The sequence below is a fragment of the Gossypium arboreum genome, chromosome 3 (assembly GCF_025698485.1).
Source record: "Gossypium arboreum isolate Shixiya-1 chromosome 3, ASM2569848v2, whole genome shotgun sequence".
In the NCBI taxonomy this organism is placed as follows: Eukaryota; Viridiplantae; Streptophyta; class Magnoliopsida; order Malvales; family Malvaceae; genus Gossypium; species Gossypium arboreum.
In genome coordinates this window covers 133,888,241-133,914,271 of record NC_069072.1, presented here as the reverse complement: position 1 = coordinate 133,914,271, position 26,031 = coordinate 133,888,241, and the positions used below count along the sequence as shown (strand labels likewise).

Sequence of the window (26,031 nt, the reverse complement as noted above, 5' to 3'; positions counted from 1 at the left end):
GTCATTCAAGGATAGAAGTTATCTTAAATTAAAATAACAAAATTCCTAAAGATGTGTGTCAAAACCATTTTTGAAAACAGGGTCGACTTTGGTTTCGAAAATGATAAACGAAAATTGGGAGTCGCCACCAATCTTTTTTGATGAGGTGTGATCGGGTCACCTCGAAATTTGGTCATTTTAATAAAACATTTTGATTTACTAAAGCAACGATTTTGGTCTACGAAATTTGAGAAAACGAGTTTGTGAGTCAGTTACGTATGAGGAAGGATTAGCACCCTCGTAACGCCCAAAATTGGTACCTAATTGATTAATTAAAGTCTTAATGTCGAAAGTTGAAAACATTTTGAACTAAATTTTAAAAATACGATCCATTTTTATGAATGTTTGGATAACTCGAAGTGGATATTAAGATTCTCTTGTTCTGAAGAAATAAAATATCACATCCAGCACGTAGGACACGACATTTCAAACCTTCGATACCAAAATAATCTCATGATTTCCAAAACTTACGCATTGAAACTTTAAAAAGGATATTCGGTTGTTCGGTCAAACAATAAATCGAAACCCAACACGTAGGGCACAATTTCTCGAAATTTCCAAACACGAAATATTGTCTTGTTTAAAAAAACTCGAATAAAAATGCAATTGTATGAAACAATTAAGATTATCTTGTTTCAAAGATATAAAATATCACATCTAGCACGTAGGACACAATATTTCAAACCTTCGATTCCAAAATCATCTCATGATTCCCAAAACTTTACATTGAAATTTTGGAAACGACATTCGGTCGTTCGGCCAAACAATAAATCGAAACCCAACACATAAGGCCCAATTTCTCGGAATTTCCAAACGCGAAATATTGCCTTCAACTTTGATTTTTTTTTTTGAATAATAGAGAGTGCAATACGATGTATACTTATCTTGTTTAGAGTATAACAACGAATAAATGTATCTAAATGCGGTTCAAAATATGATTATAATAAAATAAAATGCTAGTATATGAAGGTGGAATAATCATAAAAATAAAATAAATTGACGAGTGCAATTAATGATAATAATATGACATGAGAGAAGGAAATTTGAAATCATCGATATCAACAACAAATTACATGTGGGAATTTTAAAACAAATAATGCATGTGAACATTTAAAATAGATAAAGAAGAAAATAATAATAATAATGATAAATTAAATAGTAACACATGAACAGGTTTTAAGACGAACACTAGGTAAGTAGGAAATTAAAATACATGGTATGCAAAATGATTTAAAGACAAATAATATCGAATAATTTAAACTAAATAATAAAACTGTTTCAAAATAAATAATATGTCAAGACAGATTAAAAAGGGCAATATATACATAAAGTAATTTTAAGTAAATAGTCATGAACAATTTTATATAATAAAACAGTTTGCAATAAATTATATAAGCACAACTTAGAATATATGAAGCAAATTTAAAAGGAATAGGCAATTTATAATGAAATAATGTATAAAAAAATGAAGCGATAAATACGTGAACAAACAAACAAATATTAGATATTAGCTAAATTAATTTAATAGTATAATCATAATAACATTAATAATAAAATAGATAATCCAACACCAATAATAATGAAGATATGAATAAAATGAGTAACTCATGAAAGGGAATAATAAAAATGAACGAATGATGAATGCATAAATAATAAAATAATAATAGGTAATAAAATAGTAATAACAAAAGTAAATGAAAATTGAAAAGAAATAAAGGAATTATGAAATGATTCCAATAATAAAACGAATAATATATATTAATGAATAAATAAATAAATAGATATGTAAAACAAGAGAATAATGGATATACATATGTATAAAGACATAAATGAATGAACGAATAAATAAACAAACAGAAATGACTTAATTGATATCAACATAAGCTTACAAGGTATGAATTGTAAATAAGTAAAAACAGACAAGGGCCAGAATATATTGCGCTGAAATTAGCAAGGACTAAAAGGGTCAATATCCCTAGTCCTTATCCGTTGCGTTTGGCTAACCAGGCCCTGGGTTAAATTACAAATAAAATAAAATTAAAGAGGCGAATTTAAAGAAAAATAAAAAGGAAAATGGGATTAGAATGAAAATCCAAAAAAACGGAAAGGTCAGGGGCATAAATAGCCCAATCTCCGAAAACACGCAGATCCTTTAGCTTGCGGGTCGGGTCACGTACGGGCATGTCGAAAATGACGCCGTTTCGGCGCTGGGATCCCTGGCTCTCAAACGGCACCGTTTTGTGCTTTTATTTAAGTTAAAAAAAAATTTTATTTTGTTCCCATTTCGAAAGATAAAAAGAAAAACCCCCCCACTCTCCATTATTCTCTGCTAGGGTTTGTACCAATCCATCATCGCCGTCGCTATTGAGGCCACCGTGGACGGTGGTTGAGGGCATGCGAAAAGGGGGGTTTTCGCCTCCGTTTAAAGCGCCCGAAGGCTACATCCCCCCTAACCCGAGAGCTTAAGAGAAGAGACCCTCTTTATTCCCTTTGGAATCGGTCTTAAACAACGGAGCCGGGGCTCCAACTACCCGACTTTGGGGTTTGCGGTAAGTCTCCTTTTCTCTTTTCTTCTTGTTTTTTTTTTTTTTTTTGTTTAAAACAAACTTGAAAACAAAAAAAATAAAATAAAATAGAAAACAGGAAATAAAAAGAGAAGATAAGATTCAACCTTTGTTTTTTTTTTGATTACTTAAATCGTCTCTATAAAAAGAAGTTACATTTTTTACTCTTAGCTATATAGCCGAAGTAATATTCATTGTTTATTACTAGCTTGTTACTCTACCTGCCATTGTTGTTTCTGTTCTGTCTTTGTTTTTGCTTTGGTCTGCTGGCTTCCCTTTTTGCGTATTTGCAGGTCTATGTAGGAGGTCAACGAGGCGAAGGTTTCCCTTTTGGTGCAACGAGACAGGAGAGCCGAGCCTTGGGCGTTGGTCTTGCCGATGAAGCACGTGGGTGGCAGAGGACAAGTACGGCGCACTAGGGGAAACTAGGGTTAGACTTGGCTGAGATTTGGGTTTAGGTTGGGCCTATCGGGCCATCCGAGTTTGGGCTTAGTTGGGTTTAGGTTGGGTAATTTAGGCCTATTAATTGTTCACAATTTCGACATTGGACTCTTTAAATTTTTTGGGTTTCATCATTATTATCGGGCCGGGCAAATTTGGGCCCTTACAATGTGACTTGAACTCCTAACCCTAATCACATAAACAAAGCACAGAACTACAGATACAAAGACTCAATTACAACAAAATCTAACAGTCAAACATTAAAATTTTTGGGGTGTTACCTTGCATAAATCAGTGACTTTGACGGCTTAGTCTCATATATCGGTGGTTTCTTTGGAGGCTTATAAATGGTGGTTTGGGTTTTGAATTTTTCGTTCTTCGAAGGTGTATAAATTGATAATTTAGGCTTAAGCTTCCATTTTTTTTTTTGGTGGCTTATATATTGATGATTGGGATTCAGACTTCTTTTTCTTATATATAAATATATATAAATTTGGAAGAATGATTAAATTTTAGTTTTGGTCCTATTAATATGTCAAAAGTTAGATTTAATTTTTAACATAATTTGGTCTCTAAATTTTTATAATGCTATTAATTAGTCTTAAAAATTAACACAATTTGATCATTTTTTTTAAAGTTCGCAGTCACCTTTTTAGACATTATAAAACAATGGTCAAATTTTAACCTCAAGGCTATACTAAAACTTGATATTGAATCTATACTTTAATTTTTGACATAATTTGACTCATCTACTTTTATAATGTCATCAGTTAGCCTAGATAGTTAATATCGTTAATTATTTCAATATAAATCTTGACGTCAATTCTTCTTAAGAACATTATTTCAATAAAAATTTATTTTAACATGACGATTTCAAATGCGTGTTTTTAAGAAAAACATAATTAATATTTTTAATATTTTTTATTGTTACATAACTATCAAGTGATTTTTTAAAATTTTAAAATGTTACACCAAAGAATTTAATAGAAGAATTATAACGGTGGTAACAACTAGACTTGAATCTTTATATCTGAAAAATAGAAGACTATATTCCTAAAAATAAAAGAGGAGAACTAAATTCTAAATATACGAAGCATATAAGAACTTAGAGCATATTTTAATCTTTAAATTTTTATTTTATAATTTAACTCAAACAAATAAACAACGAAGCGTGGACAGAAAACTATACTAATAATTAATTAGCATATATTTATAAAATTTTATTCACTACCATAAATAGAATTCGGAAGACTTCTAACCGTTTTAAAAGTCGGAAGTGAGTGAGGGCATAATTATACATTTTCATTATTATTAGATCTGGTGTAACTAATTATGAGGAAAAATGAGGTCTCAACATAATTCAAATGGATTTAGTCAGCTTAAGGCTTATTCCAAATAAAACAATTTCAACAGTTTTCACCAACCAAATCTCCATGCACCAAAAACACAACAAAATCTCTTTTAACTTGTCGGTTCTAATTATAAAATTAGTCAATTTTAGTCTTAGTACTTCTCAAAATTAATTTTATATTATGTGTACAGTTGTAAATTCGGTCCATATTCTTTAATTAATAATTTAAGTCTCTTTACTTTTCAAATTTTAAAATTTCAGTCTCGATAGAAATGCCAGTTGTTGATCCATCAACTGAATTTTTAGTGAATAATAAATAAAAATAACTAGTTGACATGACATTACACATATGATAATTATGTTCGGAATATCAAATTTTGAAAATAAAAAAACTTAATAAATTTAACAATTATTATTTGATGATTGAAAAAAAATTTAATTAAATTCACACCTTCCACAAAATTTAACTTTTTGGAAACAATAACAAAACAGGAAGACACAGTGCAGGAAATTCAAAGTAAAAGGCTAATTATTTCACAGATTTGACATTAATTTGTATTTACACAAGTCGCCGCAGGTGACTCTGACTCTTGTTTACCATTTTAAACCTCTAAATATTTAATAAGCTGGAATTTTTCAGCATATTCTCAAACGGAATGGTGGGGTTGTGGGGGGGGGCCGTCCATGGATAAATAGCCCACAGTTAGGCATACCCTTGAAGGCAATTTCATAGCCTTGGTAAGATTTGAAAATTTGCCACATAATATTAATATAATTATAAATGAAGTTTTGGTAGTAATAAAAAAAGTTGAGATCCTACAGTTTTGATGTCGTAAGTTTGAATATCATTCTTCGTAAATCATGTTAAATTGTCTTTATATATATATTGAATTAAAATTCACGTATCTGATTATAAATATATGATTACATTAGTTAATAATTTTTTAAATTTTAGTGAATTACAAGAGGAGGATAAAGTCCTAACAGCAATACTTGAAGCTTTGAATACCTTGACCATCAGGCCAACACATGAATTCAATTTTTAACCTATTTTAAGCCCTCATTTAATCCCTCGCACAGCATGTACTAAATATGAATATTTTAAAATTCTTTAATTTTTTTTTTACCTATTTGAAGGATCCTTAGAGTAACATATTTGGTATTTAAGTAAGATAGGAATGGAATACCTTTGATAAATCATTACTATTTTCGTTATCTTAGACCAAAAATCTGCCCTGCACCATTTCTCGATGCATATAGAGTGGAACATATATAACAAAAGTTGAGATGATCTGGAGCTATTTTGGATGACCAAAAAGGACATGCAAATGCATGAGAGTTTAAGAAAAAAATATCTATGATATGATGCATGGCAAATAGAATATATGTTGAAACCATGATATTCTCATTGAGAAACAAGAAGATACAGAATAGGCATTCATTCCAATGATACCGCCATGTGCATTCTTGCAAGTAAAAGAAAACAATACTACATGACATACAAGAAAACAGAACATGAGCCGGCAGCAGCTCTTATTGCAGTGATAGTAATTTATCTATGTAGCCATAGTAGCTCAGTTGTCGGGAATGGTTAGCCGAGGGAATCTCTCTATTGAGGCTTCTCCAATGGAGGGTGTCCTGGATAGTGACCATATGGTGGTTTTTTGGGAGACTCATGTACTGGTGGTTTAGGTTCTGGCTTCTCTTTTTTTGGTGGTGCATAAACCGGTGGCTTTGGTGGCTTAGGCTCATACACTGGTGGCTTCTTTGGAGGCTTATAAACTGGTGGTTTGGGTTCTGGTTTTTCTTTCTTTGGAGGTGCATAAACTGGTGGTTTAGACTCAGGCTTTTCCTTCTTTGGTGGTTCATACATCGTTGGCTTGGGTTCATGCTTTTCTTTCTTTGGTGGTGTATAAACTGGTGGTTTAGGCTCAGGCTTTTCCTTCTTTGGAGGTTCATATACTGGTGGTTTCGGTTCAGGCTTCTCTTTCTTTGGAGGTATATAAACTGGTGGCTTAGGTTCAGGCTTCTCCTTCTTTGGTGGTTCATAGACCGGAGGTTTATGTTCATATGGTGGCGGTTTCAGTTTAGGAGGATTATGAACAGGAGCAGGGGGCTTCCCATAGTTGGGAGACTCGTAGGTACCAAAAGAGGGAGTGGCGAGAGCCACCACTCCAAGTAGCAATATTAGCAAATGGGTAGTAGCCATCATTGAGCTCTTTGCTTTCCATGTGCTATGAGAAGAGCCCTTTTTATAGTGGTAAAGGAGCCTTATTGTTAGCCCCAAGTGTCAAACCATTTTCTAGTTTTAATACCTTTCGAATTAGTCAGCTAGATGTTATTAAATCTTTGAAGTAATTCATAAATGAAATAGGGTCCATTTAGGTCCCACTTAGTTGACATTTTAGAGCATGGATACATGGCCTTACTCATGGTAGAAGAAATTTATACAATTGTGCTAGTAGATATTGAAGAAAAATTAGCTTTTTCTTAAAACGAAATTTATACAAGTGGTTCTATTTTATTATTTCTTTGTTTTTATAATTTTAACTTTTTGATATAATACTTAAAATTATTCATAATCATTTTCTAACTCATAAATAAGAGGATAATGCGTTTTAATGTACTCGAACTTACGTCCTCCTACATTGACAATAATACTCATACCAATCAAATTAAGACTCAATCGACCGACTATACCATTTTAATTTATATAAGCTTTTAGAAATCATATATAGTTTTTAATTTTAAATTCATATCCCTGTAAATATATAGTTCCTAGCGTCCAAGTGGTATCACGTGAGTGAGTGCCCAACATTTCATTCCCACAAGAAAAGAAAAGAAATACATACATACAGACTGTATGAGATATATTTCTTTTTCTTTTTGAAAGAAAATAACAAAATAGGTTTAGGGTTAGTTGTTGAAATGAAATTGTAGGTACAAATTTGTCAATAATGGAGGTGTAAACTTGAACTACCAGTACCACTCTCATTTCCATCATTCAACACCGCTACAGCATGTGAACTAGCACCCTCATTTCCCTTAGCAATTGCGTGTTATCCAAAGTTTAATAATGTGTAATATTGACAATTGTGTACATGTTTTAGAGAAGGGATTATATGCAACTGTGATTTCACGTCATCCCTACCTCTTTTCAATAGGAAATGACAAATCAGATTTTTCTCTTGATTTTTAAGAGAAAAAATCTGATTTGTTATTTTCCTATTAGAAATGGGTAGAGATGACGTGGAATCATAGTTCCATACAATCCCTTCTACATGTTTTGACACCGTAGATTATGAAAATTGTGTAGAAAGCAAATAGAATTTGAATATAAACACTTATATGTTACATATTTAGATAACTATTATAATTAGTGGTATCATTGAAGTGAATATCATTAAAACATTTTAATTACATTCTTTAATTTGTAGAGGAGCGTGAGAATTAAAATAATTACATTGTAATTAACCATCATTAATTTTAAATTGTTTTAAAGATTTTATTTCTTTTAGAGATATAATTACATTTTTTTACAACTACCTCAGTAGAAAAGGATTACGTGGTACGATTGGATCGAATAAACTCTTATATCCAGTCGTCTATGAACCTTTCAATATTGTTTTATTCAATGTTTGCTCAATTAGTCTTTTACCCGCAAAATATTGGGTTCAACAATAATGATATCCTCTAACATATCAAAACTTGCGGTCACTCCACCAATAGCAGAAATCGTAAGAATTAATACATAAAATAACTTTTTATTTAATTAACAATCATATAAAGCGGAAAATATGTTAACCATTAGGATCAAGCTTAAACTTTTTTCTTGACTCTATGTTATTCAAACATGTTAATAACATTTTATCAATTTCAAATAGTTATCGGACTATGGACCTTCATTTTCCATAGAAATGTAGCCATAAAAAAACTAAGGCCTCATTATTGAGCTAGGTTAAAAGAAAGGCCTCTTGGGGGTAGGAGACATACTCAAAAAGGCTTAGAGAAAAAGATTATATGGGCTTTTGACCTTTAAAAATATTGGGTTAGATGATTCTTGATGTTAGCCTAAAAGGCTAAGAAAGATATGGGTTGAATAATGGCTTCATTGGTGAATTGTGATTCAGCTTTTGATCGATACATGGTTAATGACATTTGCATTGACAGTTTGGAAGTTTTGTTGAGTTTTTATTTATGTATCCAATAATTTATGAAAGGAAGTTCACATATGCAAACACTTTGCTTGAAATAGTAAAGTTTAAAGGAAGGAAGATTTTGAGGCATTAAGCTTATACTTCATATTATATGCATGTTTTTTTTTTAAAAATACTCTAAAAATTATATTTGTTGCTTTATAAAAATTTTGATAATTTCACAACTGAGTTGAGACATGATTGAGAGTAAGATTAACTCGAGCAAAGCTTTAAATGATAGTACTGATAGATACTAGTATGAATATAAGTAAAGTAAATCCCTCGTTAATTTGTCAAGACTTGTTTGAAACAGTGGTTAAAGTTTTTGTGAACTTAGATGACAAATCATATAATCCGTTTCCTCTTTCTGATATTGTAATGATAAAAGGTATAATGATTTATTTGACCCTTTAACTTCATAAAAAAAATCATTTTAGTTTTTCATTTATTTTTTTTTTACCTCTTTTAGCCCTTAAACTTGTGTGACTTGTCAAATCACCTCAAAATAGATAGAACTGGCGTGGCACACATGTAGATTGCCACATTTGCGATTAATTAATTGTTTAAATATAAAAATTCAAAGAAAGTATAAAAATTATAAAAAATTTATTTTAATATTTTTAATTTTAAAAAATTAATTATTCGCTAATGTGACATCTACGTGGCAATCTACGTATATGTCACATCAACAAAGTTAACAGATGTTGACTTTTCGATCCATTTTAAGCTGATTTAACAAACAATACAAGTTTAATATTAATAAACAAAAAATTAAAATAATTTTTTTTATAAAATTGAAGAGGCAAATAAATCATGACAAAAAAAAAACACTTAGTCAATTTAAACATGAATGGAACAAATTAAAGCAGCAAGGGAAAATTTACGTACCAGTGATAAGATTTAAATCACAAGCCACGATTGCTTCATCCTGCCTGAAAGGCTGACCAGATTGAAGGATTGGAATCCTTGTTCCATGTCCACTGAAGTAGAAAAACAAGACATCCTTTGGTTTAGCCTTTTTCGCCATTTCATTAAGTGTGCTTAATGCTTGCACCTGTAGCCAGAAGAACCGGCGTCGAGCCTGGTGCATCAGTCAAGACCTGAACATTGCTTGCTTTCATGAAATCCTAATTTTCCCTCAACCACACTTTTGATGCGATTCACATCGTTACGCATCCCTGCAACTTGAATTCGGTGTTGGGACAATTCATCCTACAAGAACAGCTCTCTTCATCCTACAAGGACCAAGACACTGCCTATCTATCCATCACCACCCTGTCTTTACAAGTTACAATTTGAAAATACAATTGACTTGTTTGATAAAATTATTACTTTACACTATTTGTATTAATGTATTTGATTAAATTAGTGTCATTAATCAGGTTTAAATTCAGTTGTAAAATTATCAAAAGTTCATTCTTTTTATTAAGTAACAGATATTATTTTGAGGGTATATAAGTCTTTCTAATATTTCGATGGATCATAAAAATACATATACATGGTAGAAACCATGGGACTTAAGCACAAAACATCCTCAATGTTATCATTTCAACCAAAGCTACATTTAATTTTTATATCAATTTTTTATAAATTTGTTGCATAATTTTTTTACTCATATTGTAAGTGTATCGTAATCTAGTGTATGTATATATATGTATATATATATATATATAATAATCTTATTATAGGTTTTGTTGCTGTCTGAGGGACGTTGGTTCGAGTGAGCTGAAGTGCATTATCCTCTTATTTATGGGCTGGAGAGGGACTATTGGTAGTTTTAAGCATTGTGTCAAAAAGATCAATTATGATCATAGGCTATAATGAGATTATTTTAAAAAAAGTACACAAGAGAAAACAAACATCCCACACACTAAACAAAAAAATAAATTATCCACAAGATTATTTAAAAGATATTACAATAAGATCATCTCAATCTAAATATATAAAACCGAAGTTTAATAAATAAAACATATGCATATAGTTGTGATTGTGAAGCTTTTAAAAATTGTCTTTTTTTTCTTTAATTTGTTTGTTATATAATTTTTTTCTTTTTTTATTTATTAATTTTGGTACTCTAAATTTTAAAGTTTCTCATTTACCTTGTTTAAATTTGGTTAGTAAAAAATTTAATGTGGATCCTTGGTTTTTCTGCTGCAGGTGGTGTGCTGCGTAACAATAAAGGGGAGTGGATCCTTGATTTTTCTCACTTCTTGGGGAAATGTTCTGTCGCGACTACTGAACTATGGGGCTTGCTAGATGGTTTGCTCATCGCTCAAAAACAAGACTATAATGAGGTAATCATTCGTTCAGATAATCTTGAGAATGTGATCTTGATTAGTGGAAGCAAGGCTGGTGGTTCTAATAATGCACTTATTAAGAGGATACAACAAATTTTGGCTTCGGAAGAAAATTGGTTCTTGACTTATGTTCCTAGAGAAACCGATCGGGTTGCTGATGTTTTGGCTAAAATATCCCTATCAAATGGTTCCTCCCTGCGTATCTTCGAGTCTCCTCCTTCCAGGATAAAAGATATTTTGTAGAATGATAATTTTGTTGATAACTCTCTCATGAATCATTTTATGTAATCAATTGTTTTGTTTACCAAAAAAAAATTATGTTGGTTAAAATAATAATTTTATCTATTTTTAACATTATTCATTCACCTATCGGTGCAACCAGAATTTGTTAGAATGAACCAGTGCAATCATCACAAGCCAAAATTTACACCAATGTAAAAAATAGAATCGGTCGTTTCGATTTATTACTGAAATGGTGCGGACCAACTAATGCAACCGAAACCGACTACATTGTTCGGCAAACCTCACGCTAGAAAATTACTAAAAACATATTGGACAAAATAAAAACCACAAAAAAAATGTTACAGAAACCGCAACCAGTAACTTACTCGAAGACCGATGTTGTACATAAAACAAAATTTTAATTTGAAAAAAATTGAGTAGATAAGTTTTTCTACGAAAAGAAAAGGAGAATAAGACTAAATGATTTCAAATTTAAGTAATTTAGATTTGATATTAAAATTATTTGAATTTCAAACTTTGAATTTAAGATATTTCAAATCTAACTTCTTATTATTTTTTAAATCAAATGAGATTAAAATTAAATTCAGTAAAGCATTTGAATGCTTCCTTTTGACACTTTTTTTCTTTTGGATTTTAAGTCTTATAATCCCTATTGTAATTCTCTAATCAAGTTTATTTTTATTGATTAAGTTTAGATTATTCATATGAAAATTGTAATAAATTAGGAAAATGATGATAATATATGTTTTGAAAAACCATATAAAATACAAAAGATCATATTAATTAAACCATGTTGTTATATATACTGTAGTTGAATATTTAATTGAAATTAAAAAACAAATTAGTGCAATTAAATTCATGATCAATGTGGAGTTGACAATTTTAGACCACAAGTCACACAAAGGTGTCGTTAATAATTAGGTAAAGATTATCTTTGACTTAAAATAGAAGGTCGTTCCAAAATAATAAATAAATGAAAAACCCAGTTTTGGTAAAACAATGAACATGTGGGCAACTTCATTGCCTCATATTCTAAATTATTATACTAAGCATTAAACAATTGGAGTCCTTCCTCAGCTTCAACTATCGGCTTTTGCCACTTGCCATTCTGTCCTATGGCCCCGCCTATATGAATATGCATGTTTTATTTTTTATAATCAAGGAATCTTTTGCTTCCGGTTTATAATCTATGAATATTAATCTTTTCCATATTTATGTACAATATTGATTTTTAATAAAAACTAAACTGGGAAATTTTTTTGAAGCGCTTGAAAGTTTAATTTTTATAATTTTTCTATTATCAGTTTATAACGTTATAATTTCAAGAGGGACTAATTACAATCTCGGTTGAAATGTAATTTTACTAATTCAGAGGGACTAAAACACCCCATTTTAAGAGGTCGAAGGCCTTAGCTTCCCCTCTAAATTTGCCTCCGGCTTTTGGTATGGTTTTTGAATCAATTTAGACAAGCCGATCAATCTAGGAATCAGTCCATTGAGGGGCACTAAATTAATTGCCCTGCGAATTAATACGGGCCAATTGAACTTACTTTTTTTAATATTTTTTAATAAATTTTAGTGATTTATTTTACTAAACCCTAAACATTTATAGGGAATATGCATTTATCGGTTGGTAGATTTAATAGATTATAATTAGTTCTATTCAAATTTGGTTTGTATCTATTGAAAAATTAAAAATTATGCTTAAAAAAGTGTTTAATTATACTCCATTCTTTATACTCTTTATAATATTTTTAATTTAATATTTTTAATCGATTTCTTCTGTTAAGTTTAAATATATGTTATCAATTAGATTTTAATTTTTAATATTAAAATACTACATATTCAAAATCTAACTGAAATTGTTATCATAGTAATCAATTGGATTTTCATTTTCAAATCAATCAAACAAGTGACTAAATTATTAAAAATAAAAACAAAGGACTAGATTTCAAAATTCAAAAACTATAGATGCTAAAAATAAAATTAAACCTTTCCAAGCCATGTTTTTTGTGATTACAACAATTCACATATCTATTATATGATTGAACTGTAAATATACCATGGAACTTTCTACATTTAAATCCTAATTTTTCCATTATCATCATCTTCTTCTTCTTCTTTTTATCTAGTGCATTATTTTTTTTTCTTAGGGGTCCATTTTTTCACCTACTTCGCACACTCTTTTGCTTTATCTAGTTTTTCAATTTTGTTTTTGAAATTCTAAGTCATTTTCTTTATATAACCCTCTCTTCTTATTCTTCTTATCAATCCTTTTAGCAAACAACTTTGAAAGAATATATTCTCATGGTTGCTTTTTGATTTCAAGAACCAACAATCAACCATTCTTTTTCTGCACCATGAACAACCATTTTATTCTTTCTTTCTTTTTTTTAATAAAATAAATATTCTTTTTTCACTTTCACTAGAAAATCATAACATGTAATAGGTGGTAGTAGAATGAAACCCTTCTTTGAATTTTAATCTCCTTGTTAGCTTTCTCTTCTTCTTGCTTGGTGACTATGGAAACTAGGGTTCTTGATGGTATAATCAATAGGTTGCTTGAAGTTAGAGGAAAACCAGGGAAGCAAGTCCAACTTTCTGAGCCTGAAATAAGACAGCTTTGCCTTGTTTCTAAAGACATCTTCTTGATGCAGCCCATTTTCTTAGAGCTTGAAGCACCTATTAAGATCTGTGGTATCTCTTTTTCTTTTTACTCTGTTTTTTTCTTCATTTTAATTTTCATTTCTATGTTGATTTTGATCCTTTTTTAGATGGGTTGCTTATAGTTTGTGTTTGAACATGGAAAGTACTTGTCTTTTTGGTGCGTCTTGCTGTGTGTTCACTGAAATGTTCTAAATTAGACACCCTATAACCTGTTTGTTTTCTACTACACCTTTTAAAGGTGACTGCATGAACCAGTTAAACTAAATTTGAGTATCTATGTCTTAAAGGAGACATACATGGCCAGTATTCGGATCTGTTAAGGCTGTTCGAAAATGGCGGCTTCCCTCCTCGTGCCAATTACTTATTCTTAGGAGACTATGTAGATCGTGGCAAGCAAAGCCTGGAAACCATATGTCTTCTCCTTGCATACAAGATCAAATACCCTGAAAACTTCTTCCTTCTAAGGGGCAACCACGAATGCGCGTCCGTGAACCGCATCTACGGATTCTACGACGAGTGTAAACGAAGGTTCAATGTCCGGCTCTGGAAAGCATTCACCGATTGTTTCAACTGCCTTCCCGTCGCGGCCCTGATCGAAGAAAAGATATTCTGCATGCACGGTGGACTGTCCCCAGAGCTTCGCAATTTAGACCAGATTCGAAACTTGAAACGGCCTACTGATGTCCCAGAATCCGGCTTACTATGTGATCTCCTATGGTCTGATCCTAGTAAAGATATCCAAGGCTGGGGGCCTAATGATAGGGGTGTTTCATACATATTTGGTGCTGATAGGGTGCTTGATTGTCTAAAAAAACTTGATCTTGATCTAATATGCCGTGCACACCAGGTTCAATAATGCAGCTCACATCAAATTTATTCAGTATAAACTCGTATAGTCTCTCGCTAAACTGAATCTATATGGTTGTTTGCTTGCAGGTTGTCGAAGACGGATACGAGTTCTTCGCCAACAGGCAACTCGTAACCATATTTTCAGCACCGAATTATTGCGGAGAGTTCGACAATGCTGCCGCCATGATGACTGTAGATGAAACATTGATGTGTTCTTTCCAAATATTAAAGCCTGCAGATAAGAAACCGAAATTCGGGTTCGGGACATTCACATCAACTAAGTCTCCTACACCTCCATCTAGAATCAAGGTATACATAAATTAACGTACTCGTGTCAGATACATATTATATCCGAAATCAATAGTGTCCTTACTTTGTTCTTTGAATCTTTGTTTTGGCAGTCATTTCTTGGAGCCATGGTATAATGATCGCTACAATTGGATATGGGAAGAATTGCAAAGTAAAAACTGGAAATCTGGTGATTTCTAGGAGCATTTTTATGATTGGTATAAGGTAAATTTGAAGTAGTTTTTTTTTTTTTTTTTCAGCGTATTGACCCTTTTGTAAAATAATAGTTTAACAGAGTCCCCCTCTGTTCCTCTTCTTTCATCTCTGTATTTAAGCTTTTGGGTTTTTGTATTGTAATCAATGAATGAAAATGAAAAGAGGCATTGGTGACTATTTGCAGCAGTTAGTAAATCCATAAGCTTCTTGATCTTTTTGTCTCTATATTTTGATTTAGTTAATCTTTTTCAAATTTTGAAAATTTAGTCTTTAACTCAAATGGTAGCATTTAAATAAGTTAGATCAAATTTTACTATTTGTCTCATACTATATATAAATTGGAGATTTAGTCTTTGTTCTCTAAATTTATTATTTTTTATTTTTATACTTTTTCGAATTTTAAAATTTTAGTCCTGATTCAAACGATCATTGTTAAATTCGTTAACTAAAATGATGTGGCTTTTATATGAGAATTATGTAAAAATAGCAATATGGCATGGCATTACACATGTGATGATATATATTTGTCGAATAAGATTTTGAAAATAGTAGAATTTAGGGATAATATATGCAGAGGTACCTAAATTTAATAACTTGTACTTACTTGGTACCTAAACTTGGAAACCGTAAGTCAGTTTGATATTTTTTTAGGTATCTGACTAACATGGTTAAAAAAGTTGGTGTGGCACTTAACCAATAATACAGTAACACATAATAACCTCACATTTTTACATGTGACAACTTTTCTAAAAGAAACTAAACTTCAATTTTTTTTTGCACATGTTAAATTGTGAGACTGACACGTGTTATCATATTATTGGTCATTTGTGTCATGTCAACATATTTTAACGGTATTAGTTAGGTCACTAAAAAAAGTATGAACTCGGATTGCGATTTTCAAGTTTAGGTCAAACAAAAAGTTTAGGTAGCAAATAAATACAAGTTGCCAAATCCAGGTACCTCAGGATATATTAATCTTAAAATTTAACTTAAAGAATTAATGTCTCTCTTTTGATAAAAGCTGAAATTTCAAATTCGAAAAATACAATAACTAAAAAAAAGGTTGAAAATAGAGTGTAGGGACTAAATTAATAAGAATCAGACGAATAAAAGCATTGAATATGTGTAAATAATGAACACTTTCTTTTCCATTGTGCATTTGGAATGAGTAAGAGGGAACACGAATAAGACTAAATAGCAAGAAAGGGGCAGGCAATTTGGCTGCACTTTCGTTTTCAAGTACATCAATTATTTCTACTAGTGGTTTGATCGAATATCATGATGTCTTGGTCATTCTCATTACCTACTTTTGCTGCTTGATTAACCAATTTGTCTGAATATCAAAGCACAATTTGTTGTTAGTTTATACCATTCATAAATTAGGGTAAACTTCACTCAAGGTCACTAAACTATTTATAAGTTTATGTTATGGTTATTAAATTTTAAAAAGTTACAAATTAATTACTGAACTATTTGAAAACTTTCATTTAAGTCACTAGGTTGTTAAAATTGTTGTTATATAATTTAGTTTATTTTTCACGAAATAGTTTGAATGTCATGAATCTACGAACTAAAATTCCAAACAGTTTTATACTCCAATCTCTGACACTAACCGTCAAATCGACTTGGATCTAATGAATGTTATTCTACTCACCGATGGGTACTGATCCATCGTACCGATTGTCAAATCGTCGCTTGGAGCTCACTAACCAAAATTTTTTTAGAAAAATAAACTTAACATTCCAATGATTTAAATAGAATTTTTTTAAATATTTCAATGTATTAAATGAAAACTTTTGAATAGTTTAATGTCCATTTTATAATTTTATTAAAGTTGAGTGACTGAAACATAAATTTACTAACAGTTTAATGACCTTGGGTGTAGTTTAGTTTTTAAATTATTTGTTTAATACATAATTTGATATTTGACTCACACTTTTTTTTCTAATATGGAATTTATGTTTTTTTCTTCCAATGCGATACATGTATTTAGCAAAAGCTATACATTTTGGTACCATAATTGTATTAAATTTTTTAGCGATTAATTCCGGTTTTAGAGTTGATTTGATAAAAATTCATACTTAGCTAATAATATTAGCAATTAACTTTCATCAAATTAACCCTAAAACTGAATTAAGTCACATTCATCAAACGTATTTGACAAATTAAACAAAGTCATAATTAATACTAAATTAATTCTATTTACAAAATGATGAAAAATTCAAATCTAGTAATATTGACAATTAACTTTTATCAAATTAACTCTAAAACCCAAATTAAACACTAAAAAGTTAACAGTGCTACATTTGGATACCAAAATATATAACTCTTTTTATTTAAAAATATCAACTGAATCATTAGTATTGCTAGCATTTCTCGTCAAAATTTATCAACTTGGCACATGGATTAGGTTGCCTTCATATTATGTAGCATATGATATTTTTTATACAAATTATGTAACATATTGTTGACAAAAATAAATATGTTAAGTTTGAAAAATTTTAACAAAACTACCAATTAATATAATGATTGGACTGTAATTTTAATTTGAAAAATAGGAAGATAAATATTTAACTTTTAAAGTACAATGGCTAAATCTCAAATTCTATTAAAGCATATGGACTAATAGCATATTTTAAGCTTTTAAAATTCATTAGTGCTAGTGCTAATATATTTGTACTTATTATAAAGGCATTGATTGAGTTAGTATCACGAGTTAAACCGAAAGAAAAAGATGAAAATATATTTACTTTACAAAGTAAATTGTATTATTTTAATGGTGTTTTATCATTTTATTTTTATAGAGAAAAATAGACACATATAATAGAATTTAAATGCTATAAATAAATTATTTAAAATTTGAATGCTAATAATAATAACAACAATAATAATAATAATAATAATAATAATAATAATAATAATTTATTTGAACAATATCAAATGATAGTTTTATTTATCTTTTGTGTAATATATAGTATATTTTATTTAAAATTAATGAAAAATATTATAAATAAAAATTTAAAAACCAATAAACCAAACTTATCCAAATAGATGAAATTCAATCTAAAAAATCAATTATATATGAAATTTATTTTTTAAAAATTAAATAAATATTACACCTTAATAATATTTTTCAATTTTTTTGGTAAAATAAGTTCCAAGTCCTTATACTTTTGTATATTTACAATTTAGTCTATTTTTACTTTTAACAATTTAGCTCCTCTACAATTCAGATTTTAAAATTTAAGTCCAGTTATTAATACTATTAAAATTCTTCTATTAAATCTAAAAATAGAAAGATTAAATTCCTTAAAATGAAAATCATACTTTTGTAAAAGAAATATTTAGAAAAAATCAAAGAGTCTAGATACGTAACCAACTCTTTTCTCCTTCATCCCAATCCTCAGTTCCTCATTATCTCTATATTTCTATTGTAATTTCATCCTTTACTTATTGAACCATTAGAAAGGAAAGTTTATTTTTATTTTTATTTTCTTCATTATTAGAGTTGTTTAAAAATTATTTTAGTGATGGCAAAGGATCAATTACAAGTTCTTAATGCACTTGATGTAGCTAAAACACAATGGTACCATTTCACAGCAATTATAATTGCTGGCATGGGATTCTTCACTGATGCATATGACCTTTTTTGCATTTCATTAGTCACCAAATTGCTTGGTGGCATATATTATCACAAGGAAGGTGATTCTACCCCCGGAACACTTCCGTCCAATGTCTCGGCTGCCATTAATGGTGTCGCGTTTTGCGGTACTCTTGCAGGACAGCTCTTTTTCGGTTGGCTTGGTGATAAGATGGGACGAAAACGTGTCTATGGCATGACACTATTGCTCATGGTTATCAGTTCGGTTGCCTCTGGTCTTTCTTTTGGCAGTGGCTCTAAATCCGTGATGGCTACACTTTGCTTCTTTCGGTTTTGGCTTGGTTTCGGTATCGGTGGTGACTATCCTCTTTCTGCTACAATCATGTCCAAATACGCTAATAAAAATACTCGTGGTGCCTTTATTGCTTCTGTTTTCGGGATGCAAGGTTTAGGGATATTGGCTGGAGGGATGATTGCCATTATAGTTTCTGCAGTATTTAAGGCTTATTACCCTGCACCAAGTTATGAAATTGATGCTAACCTATCGACTGTGCCTGAAGCTGATTATATTTGGAGGATTATCTTGATGTTCGGAGCATTCCCGGCTTTGCTCACATATTATTGGCACACCAAGATGCCCGAAACCTCTCGTTACACTGCCTTGGTCGCCAAGAATGCTAAACAAGCAGCAGCAGATATGTCAAAAGTTCTTCAAGTTGATTTGGAATCCTAACCAGAGAAACTACAACAAAAGAAAGGGGACGAATTCGGGTTGTTCACCACACGGTTTCTCAGTCGGCACGGACATCACTTGCTCGGTACCACAAGCACTTGGTCCTTACTAGACATTGCTTTCTATAGCCAAAACCTGTTCCAAAAAGACATCTTTAGTGCCATTGGTTGGATACCAAAAGACAAAAACCATGAATGCCATTGAAGAAGTTTATAAAATTGCAAGAGCTCAAACTCTCATTGCACTATGCAGCACTGTTCCTGGATATTGGTTCACAGTGGCATTAATTGATAAAATAGGAAGATTCAAGATCCAATTGATGGGATTCTTTTTCATGACAATTTTCATGTTTGCATTAGCAATCCCATACCATCATTGGACACTACCCAACAACCAGATCGGATTCGTTATCATGTACCCGCTAACGTTCTTTTTTGCAAATTTTGGACCGAATGCCACTACGTTTGTAGTCCCTGCAGAGATTTTCCCAGCAAGGTTGAGATCAACATGCCATGGAATATCAGCTGCATCAGGCAAAGCGGGGGCAATGGTGGGTGCTTTCGGGTTTTTGTATGCTTCAGACGCTATCGGAGTGAAGAAATCACTAATGATTCTGGGTTTCATTAACTTTCTGGGAATGTTGTTCACATTTTTGGTGCCTCAATCTAAAGGAAAATCACTGGAAGAGATATCTGGGGAAGCTGATCAAGAAAAAGGAACTGAAACACAATCTGGGTAGCTAAATTGATGGATTTTGCTAGCAATTGTTGCCATTTTTTTTCTGGTTTATCTTTGTTTTAAGTTAATGCTATGTTGTCTTCTGAGATTTTTTGTTAATTCTTACCTGATCGGGAAAAACCGACTAATCCACCCAAATTTAAGCCTAATAAAATCCTATTTAATCTGAAAAATTCAGTAACACATATACATATAATGCTATCGTTCCTCATAAACCAACAATAGAAGTAATAGTTTCATTTCATCAAATGTACTACAAGATGTGACCCTGATTGCATAACCGTAACTCAATTGTTTCCAAGAACACGAAAACATAAGTTGAAACCCTAGTTATTTAGTCGATTTCTCTATGCTTGGAACAATATCTAAAAGGGAATACAAACACATATACCATATGCATATGAGAGGAAACTTTTATGTTAGTCAAGCCCTGATGAAACAGTCTAAAAGGAGGGTATTCGTGAACTGACCATTTCGGTTTTCTTTATCAGAACACTGCTGGGGAATACAAGAGAGATACAGGCGACTATTGTCTTAATACTCCTGCAATGCTAATAGTATAAGTGTCAAATCTGACATTAGAAACCAAAGTTCAAACGTCGTAAAAATCCATAGCACAAATAGTACTAACCATTTTTGTTGGAAGTCTGTTCCAAGTCAATCTTTTCATGCCATGTTAGGTTGAGACTGGAAGATTCGTGGTCCTGAAAAGGTCTGCCATTGGATGAGGAGCAATACTGTGGTACTGTGAATGAAATTATGCCAGTGCTAGTACTAATAGTACTCTTCTGCCTCTTAGATGCCGAAGATTCAGCCGTCGAGCATAAGTCTTCTCTTCCTGAGGTCCCTGCTTCTTTATTCTGCTTATTTGGTTTATCCATATGCAACTTTTCTTCATCTACAGGTAATGGTCTCTTCCTAGGCAACAAACCATTGTTGAAGTTTTGAAATGATGGCACCCTTTGATCATTAGATGAATACGTCAGGCATGAAGACTTTTCCTTTGGGATAACTTTCAGGATGGCAGAGGTTTTGATACTATCAGAATTATCAAAAACATCTTCATTCATCTGATCTGAAGTTGCGGATTTTGCAGCTGCTTCCATTTCCCACATTTTAAATATAGCTTCTCTTAGATTTTCTCGAGCTGTATCTATATCTATTATGGGTTTCGGATAGTTTAACCCCAACTCCACACCTGCAGCTTTAAGCACGGTAAGAGGTGCATCCCATGGATGATGGATCCACTCAATCGGCATCCTTGCTAACTCTGGCAGCCATTGCCTTACGCATTCACCTTCAGGGTCAAATTTGGAGCCTTGAATCTGACTCGAAAAACCAACACAATATAAGGTCCAAAGACGGGAGAGTACTGGATTAGATACTTATTTTGCATTTAATAAATTAACTAGTGTACTCAACGCACCTGAGGGCAGTCTAATTGTTCTAGCTCTTGACCATCTGGTAAACTCCCGGAGATGTACTGCCAACCAAGAATATCACATTCCAAATCTGCATCCAAAAGTGTGTCCCAGAAATATTTCATTCCCCACTTCCATGGAAGAAGTAGAAACTTCACCGCGAAACTCGAAACAATCACTCTTATTCTGTTGTGTATCCAACCGGTTGCCCAAAGCTCCCTCATTCCTGCATCCACTAATGGATATCCTGTCCGACCTTGTCTCCATACCTTAAAATGGTTCGCATCAGCATTCCAAGGAAAATACTTCATGTTGCTCAATATTGATCTCTCGTGAGTGAACGGATAGTTGAAACAAAGATAACGAGAGTATTCTCTAAGCCCGATAGCCTTTAAAAATAGTGTCACACTCTCTTCCCCTTGAGACTTCCATTCTCTTCGCCATAGTATCTGTTTCATACGTACACACCGGAAAACTTTCCTCACACTTATCTCTCCAAAATGAAGATATGGCGACAAAAGTGATGTTGAGCTGGCCCCAACCTTGAATCTACGTTTCGAATAGTCAAATAAATTCTGTTCGACAAACTCAGTTAGAGCCCTATCGGCATTGCTCCAACCTGGAGAACATCCTCTTCCTAACAACGCATTGCTAGATTTTTCCAATTCATTGTCAAGGCCCAAACCTTCAATTGTGCACCTTTCAACCGTCCCTGTAACTAATAACAATTCAGCAACAAGTTATTCAGTTTGCAATGAGAATATACATATATATGTACACAAGCAGATCATTCATCTACACTCCATCTTTCCTTTTCATCAAAATCTATGTGCATAGATACGTATAAACTTACATTGTGCATGTTTTGTAGGCTATAACAAGCAAACAAATGCGTGTATACATATACATATACATGATGTTTGGTTTAAATCTACCTGCAGCTGGCACCAATCTCCACAGGGGGAGAAATGAAACCGGTTCCATTTGCATGTTCAAGCACTTGTCCCAATATGCATCAAAGGTTGAAAAAGCTCATCCCTCCTCATCGTATATCTCCCATGGTTCATACAACAAATCTCCATTATAGCTTTGCACAGAGATGCCAACCTCTGCTAGTTTCTCTTTGATGCTATGATCACGAACCAGAGAAACAGGATCTGGAAGAAAAAGGACAACAAACCGTAATCTCAAGTATTTCAATGCTTTCATATATTAACCACAAACATTGCACTGCAATTAGCATTAGTTCAATTCTCAAACTATTTAACCATGTCTAACTCGCCATTTCAGTATAAACAAATTAGAATTCATATTGGTTTAAGAAAGCAGCACTTGATCTGTAGATCGGAATATATACCGTAAAGACGGTTGACTACAACTCTCGTCGCCTCGGTAGCTTTGATGCAATCTAAAAGAGCTGAAAGGGTACTTTGGGTCTTAATCATCACAAGTTCAGCCCCAAGAGACTTCAATGACTGCTCCAAATGAGCAAGAGATTGCTTAAGCCACCATCGCGAAACTCGACCAGGGTAAAACTGCCCTTCCTCTTCAGGACACCATATATAAACTGGAAATACACTACCGTCCCTCGCAGCAGCTGCTAAAGCAGGATTGTCTTCAATCCTGAGGTCCCTCCTGAACCAAACTATCGTCTTACCGCTACTCATGTCAAACTAACAAGATCTTTCGCATAACACCGAAGTATTTGAATTCATACAAAGGCCTAAAAATTCTCACAAAACTTGATACAAACACTTGATGAACATCCCAATTAGATAATTACAATATGCATCCATGATATCCAACCATACCCTAACTTCAATAAAACCTTCCCTACCTGTCTCGTCGTCTGTCCCCAATTCGATCAATCAAAAAACACCATAACTTTCCCAAAATATCTCCAAAATCCAAGACCTTGATGCAGACCTGTACTAGAATTAATAAACCTTAAAACCACACTATGAACTTTCCGGTACAATACAGAATACAGATACAGCCTAATTCCCTTAATAATTGACATTAAAGAATGTTATCTACAAACAATGACAACTAAAACAATTAAATGGACCAAACCCCAATTTTTATTTGATATTAAATTGTTGAAGTTTTACCCCATTGTTGCTAGAAACTCAGAAAGAACAGATAAAAAAAAAAGACCATGAAGGGTTAGGTAAGAAAAAAAGGAAACATGATTGATGATATTTTGTTCATTAATTACAGCGAATTTCCAACAGTGAGATAGAAGAAATGGAACTGCCAATACCCATTTTGCTAAGTGTGGCTTGTATGATATTGATGATGATCGTGGTGGGAGGAGACATGTCTTGTCTGCTTTATTGATCCACTGCAAATTTCTCTCAATGAAAAAATTGGGTAAAAAGAGCTTTTCAATCCCTCTCAATTTCAAAATTGAGCAAATTGATCTCTCTCAATAAAAAATTAAAGTAACTTAATCCTTGTCAGTTCTGAAAGTGAACAACTAAAAATAATTAATCATGATACTAATATTTTTCATCAATTGTACATGATTTTGATTGATATAATAATAATTTAATACCTCAAAGTTTACACATTCTATTAATTTGATCTTGATTTAACAAATTTATCCTTCAAAATTTACGTAAATGTGTAAATATTGAGGCTGAAATTTTAATTTTTTAAATTAAGTCAAAATGACAAAATATATAAACATTAAAGGCTAAATTTATTACTATACCAATCAAAATTATGTATAATTGATGGAAGATATTAACGTCGTGATTAATTATTCTAAGTTGCTCACTTTCGAAATTGACAAAATAAATTGCTCCAATATTTTTTAGCTAGATCAATTTGCTCAATTTTGTAATTTGAGAGGGACTGAAGAGGTTTTTTACCATAAAAATAAGTGATTAATTATCCTAATTTAGTAAGGGTTTTTTTTTCTTTCTTCATATTTGCATGAGCGAAGACTCATTTGTAAAGCTGTTCAATTGAATCATATAATGAATTGGAAATTCCCCAAGTTTTGTAGCTAGTTTTTTTATTGATAAATTACATCAAAGGTCACTAGACTATTAGTAAATTTACGTTTTGGTAACTCAGCTTCAAAAGTTATAAAATGGTCACTAAACTATTCGAAAATTGTCATTAAGTTATTGAGCTATTAAAATCATTGTTATATAATCTTCTCTGTTTGCACCGCCTATACTAATCGAAAACTCTCCTTCCCTTATCTTCTACAATTCAATTCTTTTTTCATAAAACATATTTGAATGTCAAAAATCTGCGAACCAAAATCCAAAGAGCTTTCTTCTTCAATCTCCGACACTAATCGTTCGATCAAAGTTGATCGAACGAGGTATGATCTACTACTTGCCAATAGGTATTGATTCACCGTACCAATCGTTGATTTGTCGCTTGGAACTCACTAAACAAACTTTTTCATTAAAAAAAAAGCAGCTTAATAGCCCAATGTCATAAATAAAAACTTTTGAATAGTTCAATGACTATTTTGTAATTTTTTAAAGTTGAGTGACCAAAACGTAAATTTATTAATAGTTTAATAATCTTAAGTGTAATTTACCCTTTTCTTTTACAAATTGTTTTTATGCCTCGCTTTCGGAAAACAACTTTTCTGGTAGAAGGGACCATAAAAATGGGGGACCTCAAAATTGGGGATATGGAACAAAATAATTTTTTTTAAACAGCTTAGATACATTTAACAAAATGTATTTGGGTCAGATTTATACTTTTTACAGTATATATTTCCATTTCATATATATTTTAAAAATTCCTGATAAAAATTATAGATGATGTAGATCAATCATATAACTCTTTATTTGATTTTTTTGGTATATGTAAATAGCAAGAATTAAACTGTGATCATTTTAGGCACTATAAAATTATCTAAATTTTCATGTAGAGTTCAAAGAATTGTATTTAGTGGTTATGGAAAAACACAAATACTCAATTCAAGATTAAAAGTCATGATCGTCATTCAATCCGCTAATTGATTTCATTCACAAAACACATACTTGAACTCAATTTTTCAATCACAAGCAACTAGTCTTTTTATGCTCCATAGCACAACATTATCATAATCCATCTCACCCTTCATACAGATAAGATCCAAAGTTGTTAACCTGCCCGTATCCCGGAGCACCTGCCTCACTTTCATTTTCCTTGCTAGCATCAATCTATCATAGATACCTCATAATTCAATCTCAACAGTAGTACAGAACCTTATGTCCCGTGCAAAATCAAATTGTCAGACACAAAAACTTTTAAAATTTTGTTGCTTCCATAGCTTCTCTCAATTTGTAATTTGTAAAAATAAAACGGACACAAAAACTTTTAAAATGTCAAGTCATTGTTTAGCTCGATTCAACCTATATAGGAAAGATTA

The 26,031-nt window shown here is 31.8% G+C and overlaps 1 protein-coding gene and 3 pseudogenes across 1 annotated transcript; 2 read left to right on the top strand and 2 right to left on the bottom strand.

The window, feature by feature from the left end:
* Nucleotides 1-5,779: 5,779 nt before the first annotated feature.
* Nucleotides 5,780-6,659, bottom strand: LOC108474764 (early nodulin-75-like; annotated as a pseudogene).
* A 6,530-nt stretch (nucleotides 6,660-13,189) lies between these two features.
* On the top strand, nucleotides 13,190-15,346 carry LOC108474824 (serine/threonine-protein phosphatase PP1 isozyme 2-like). The gene is made up of 4 exons (XM_017776847.2): nucleotides 13,190-13,828; nucleotides 14,086-14,645; nucleotides 14,735-14,956; nucleotides 15,049-15,346. Exons 1-4 carry the CDS (start codon nucleotides 13,654-13,656, stop codon nucleotides 15,070-15,072), a joined length of 981 nt encoding a protein of 326 aa, XP_017632336.1. The 5' UTR covers nucleotides 13,190-13,653; the 3' UTR covers nucleotides 15,073-15,346.
* Nucleotides 15,347-18,681: 3,335 nt separating this feature from the next.
* Nucleotides 18,682-20,322, top strand: LOC108476443 (low affinity inorganic phosphate transporter 1-like; annotated as a pseudogene).
* Nucleotides 20,323-20,361: 39 nt separating this feature from the next.
* Nucleotides 20,362-24,071, bottom strand: LOC108476442 (cryptochrome-1-like; annotated as a pseudogene).
* Between the last annotated feature and the right edge of the window lie 1,960 nt (nucleotides 24,072-26,031).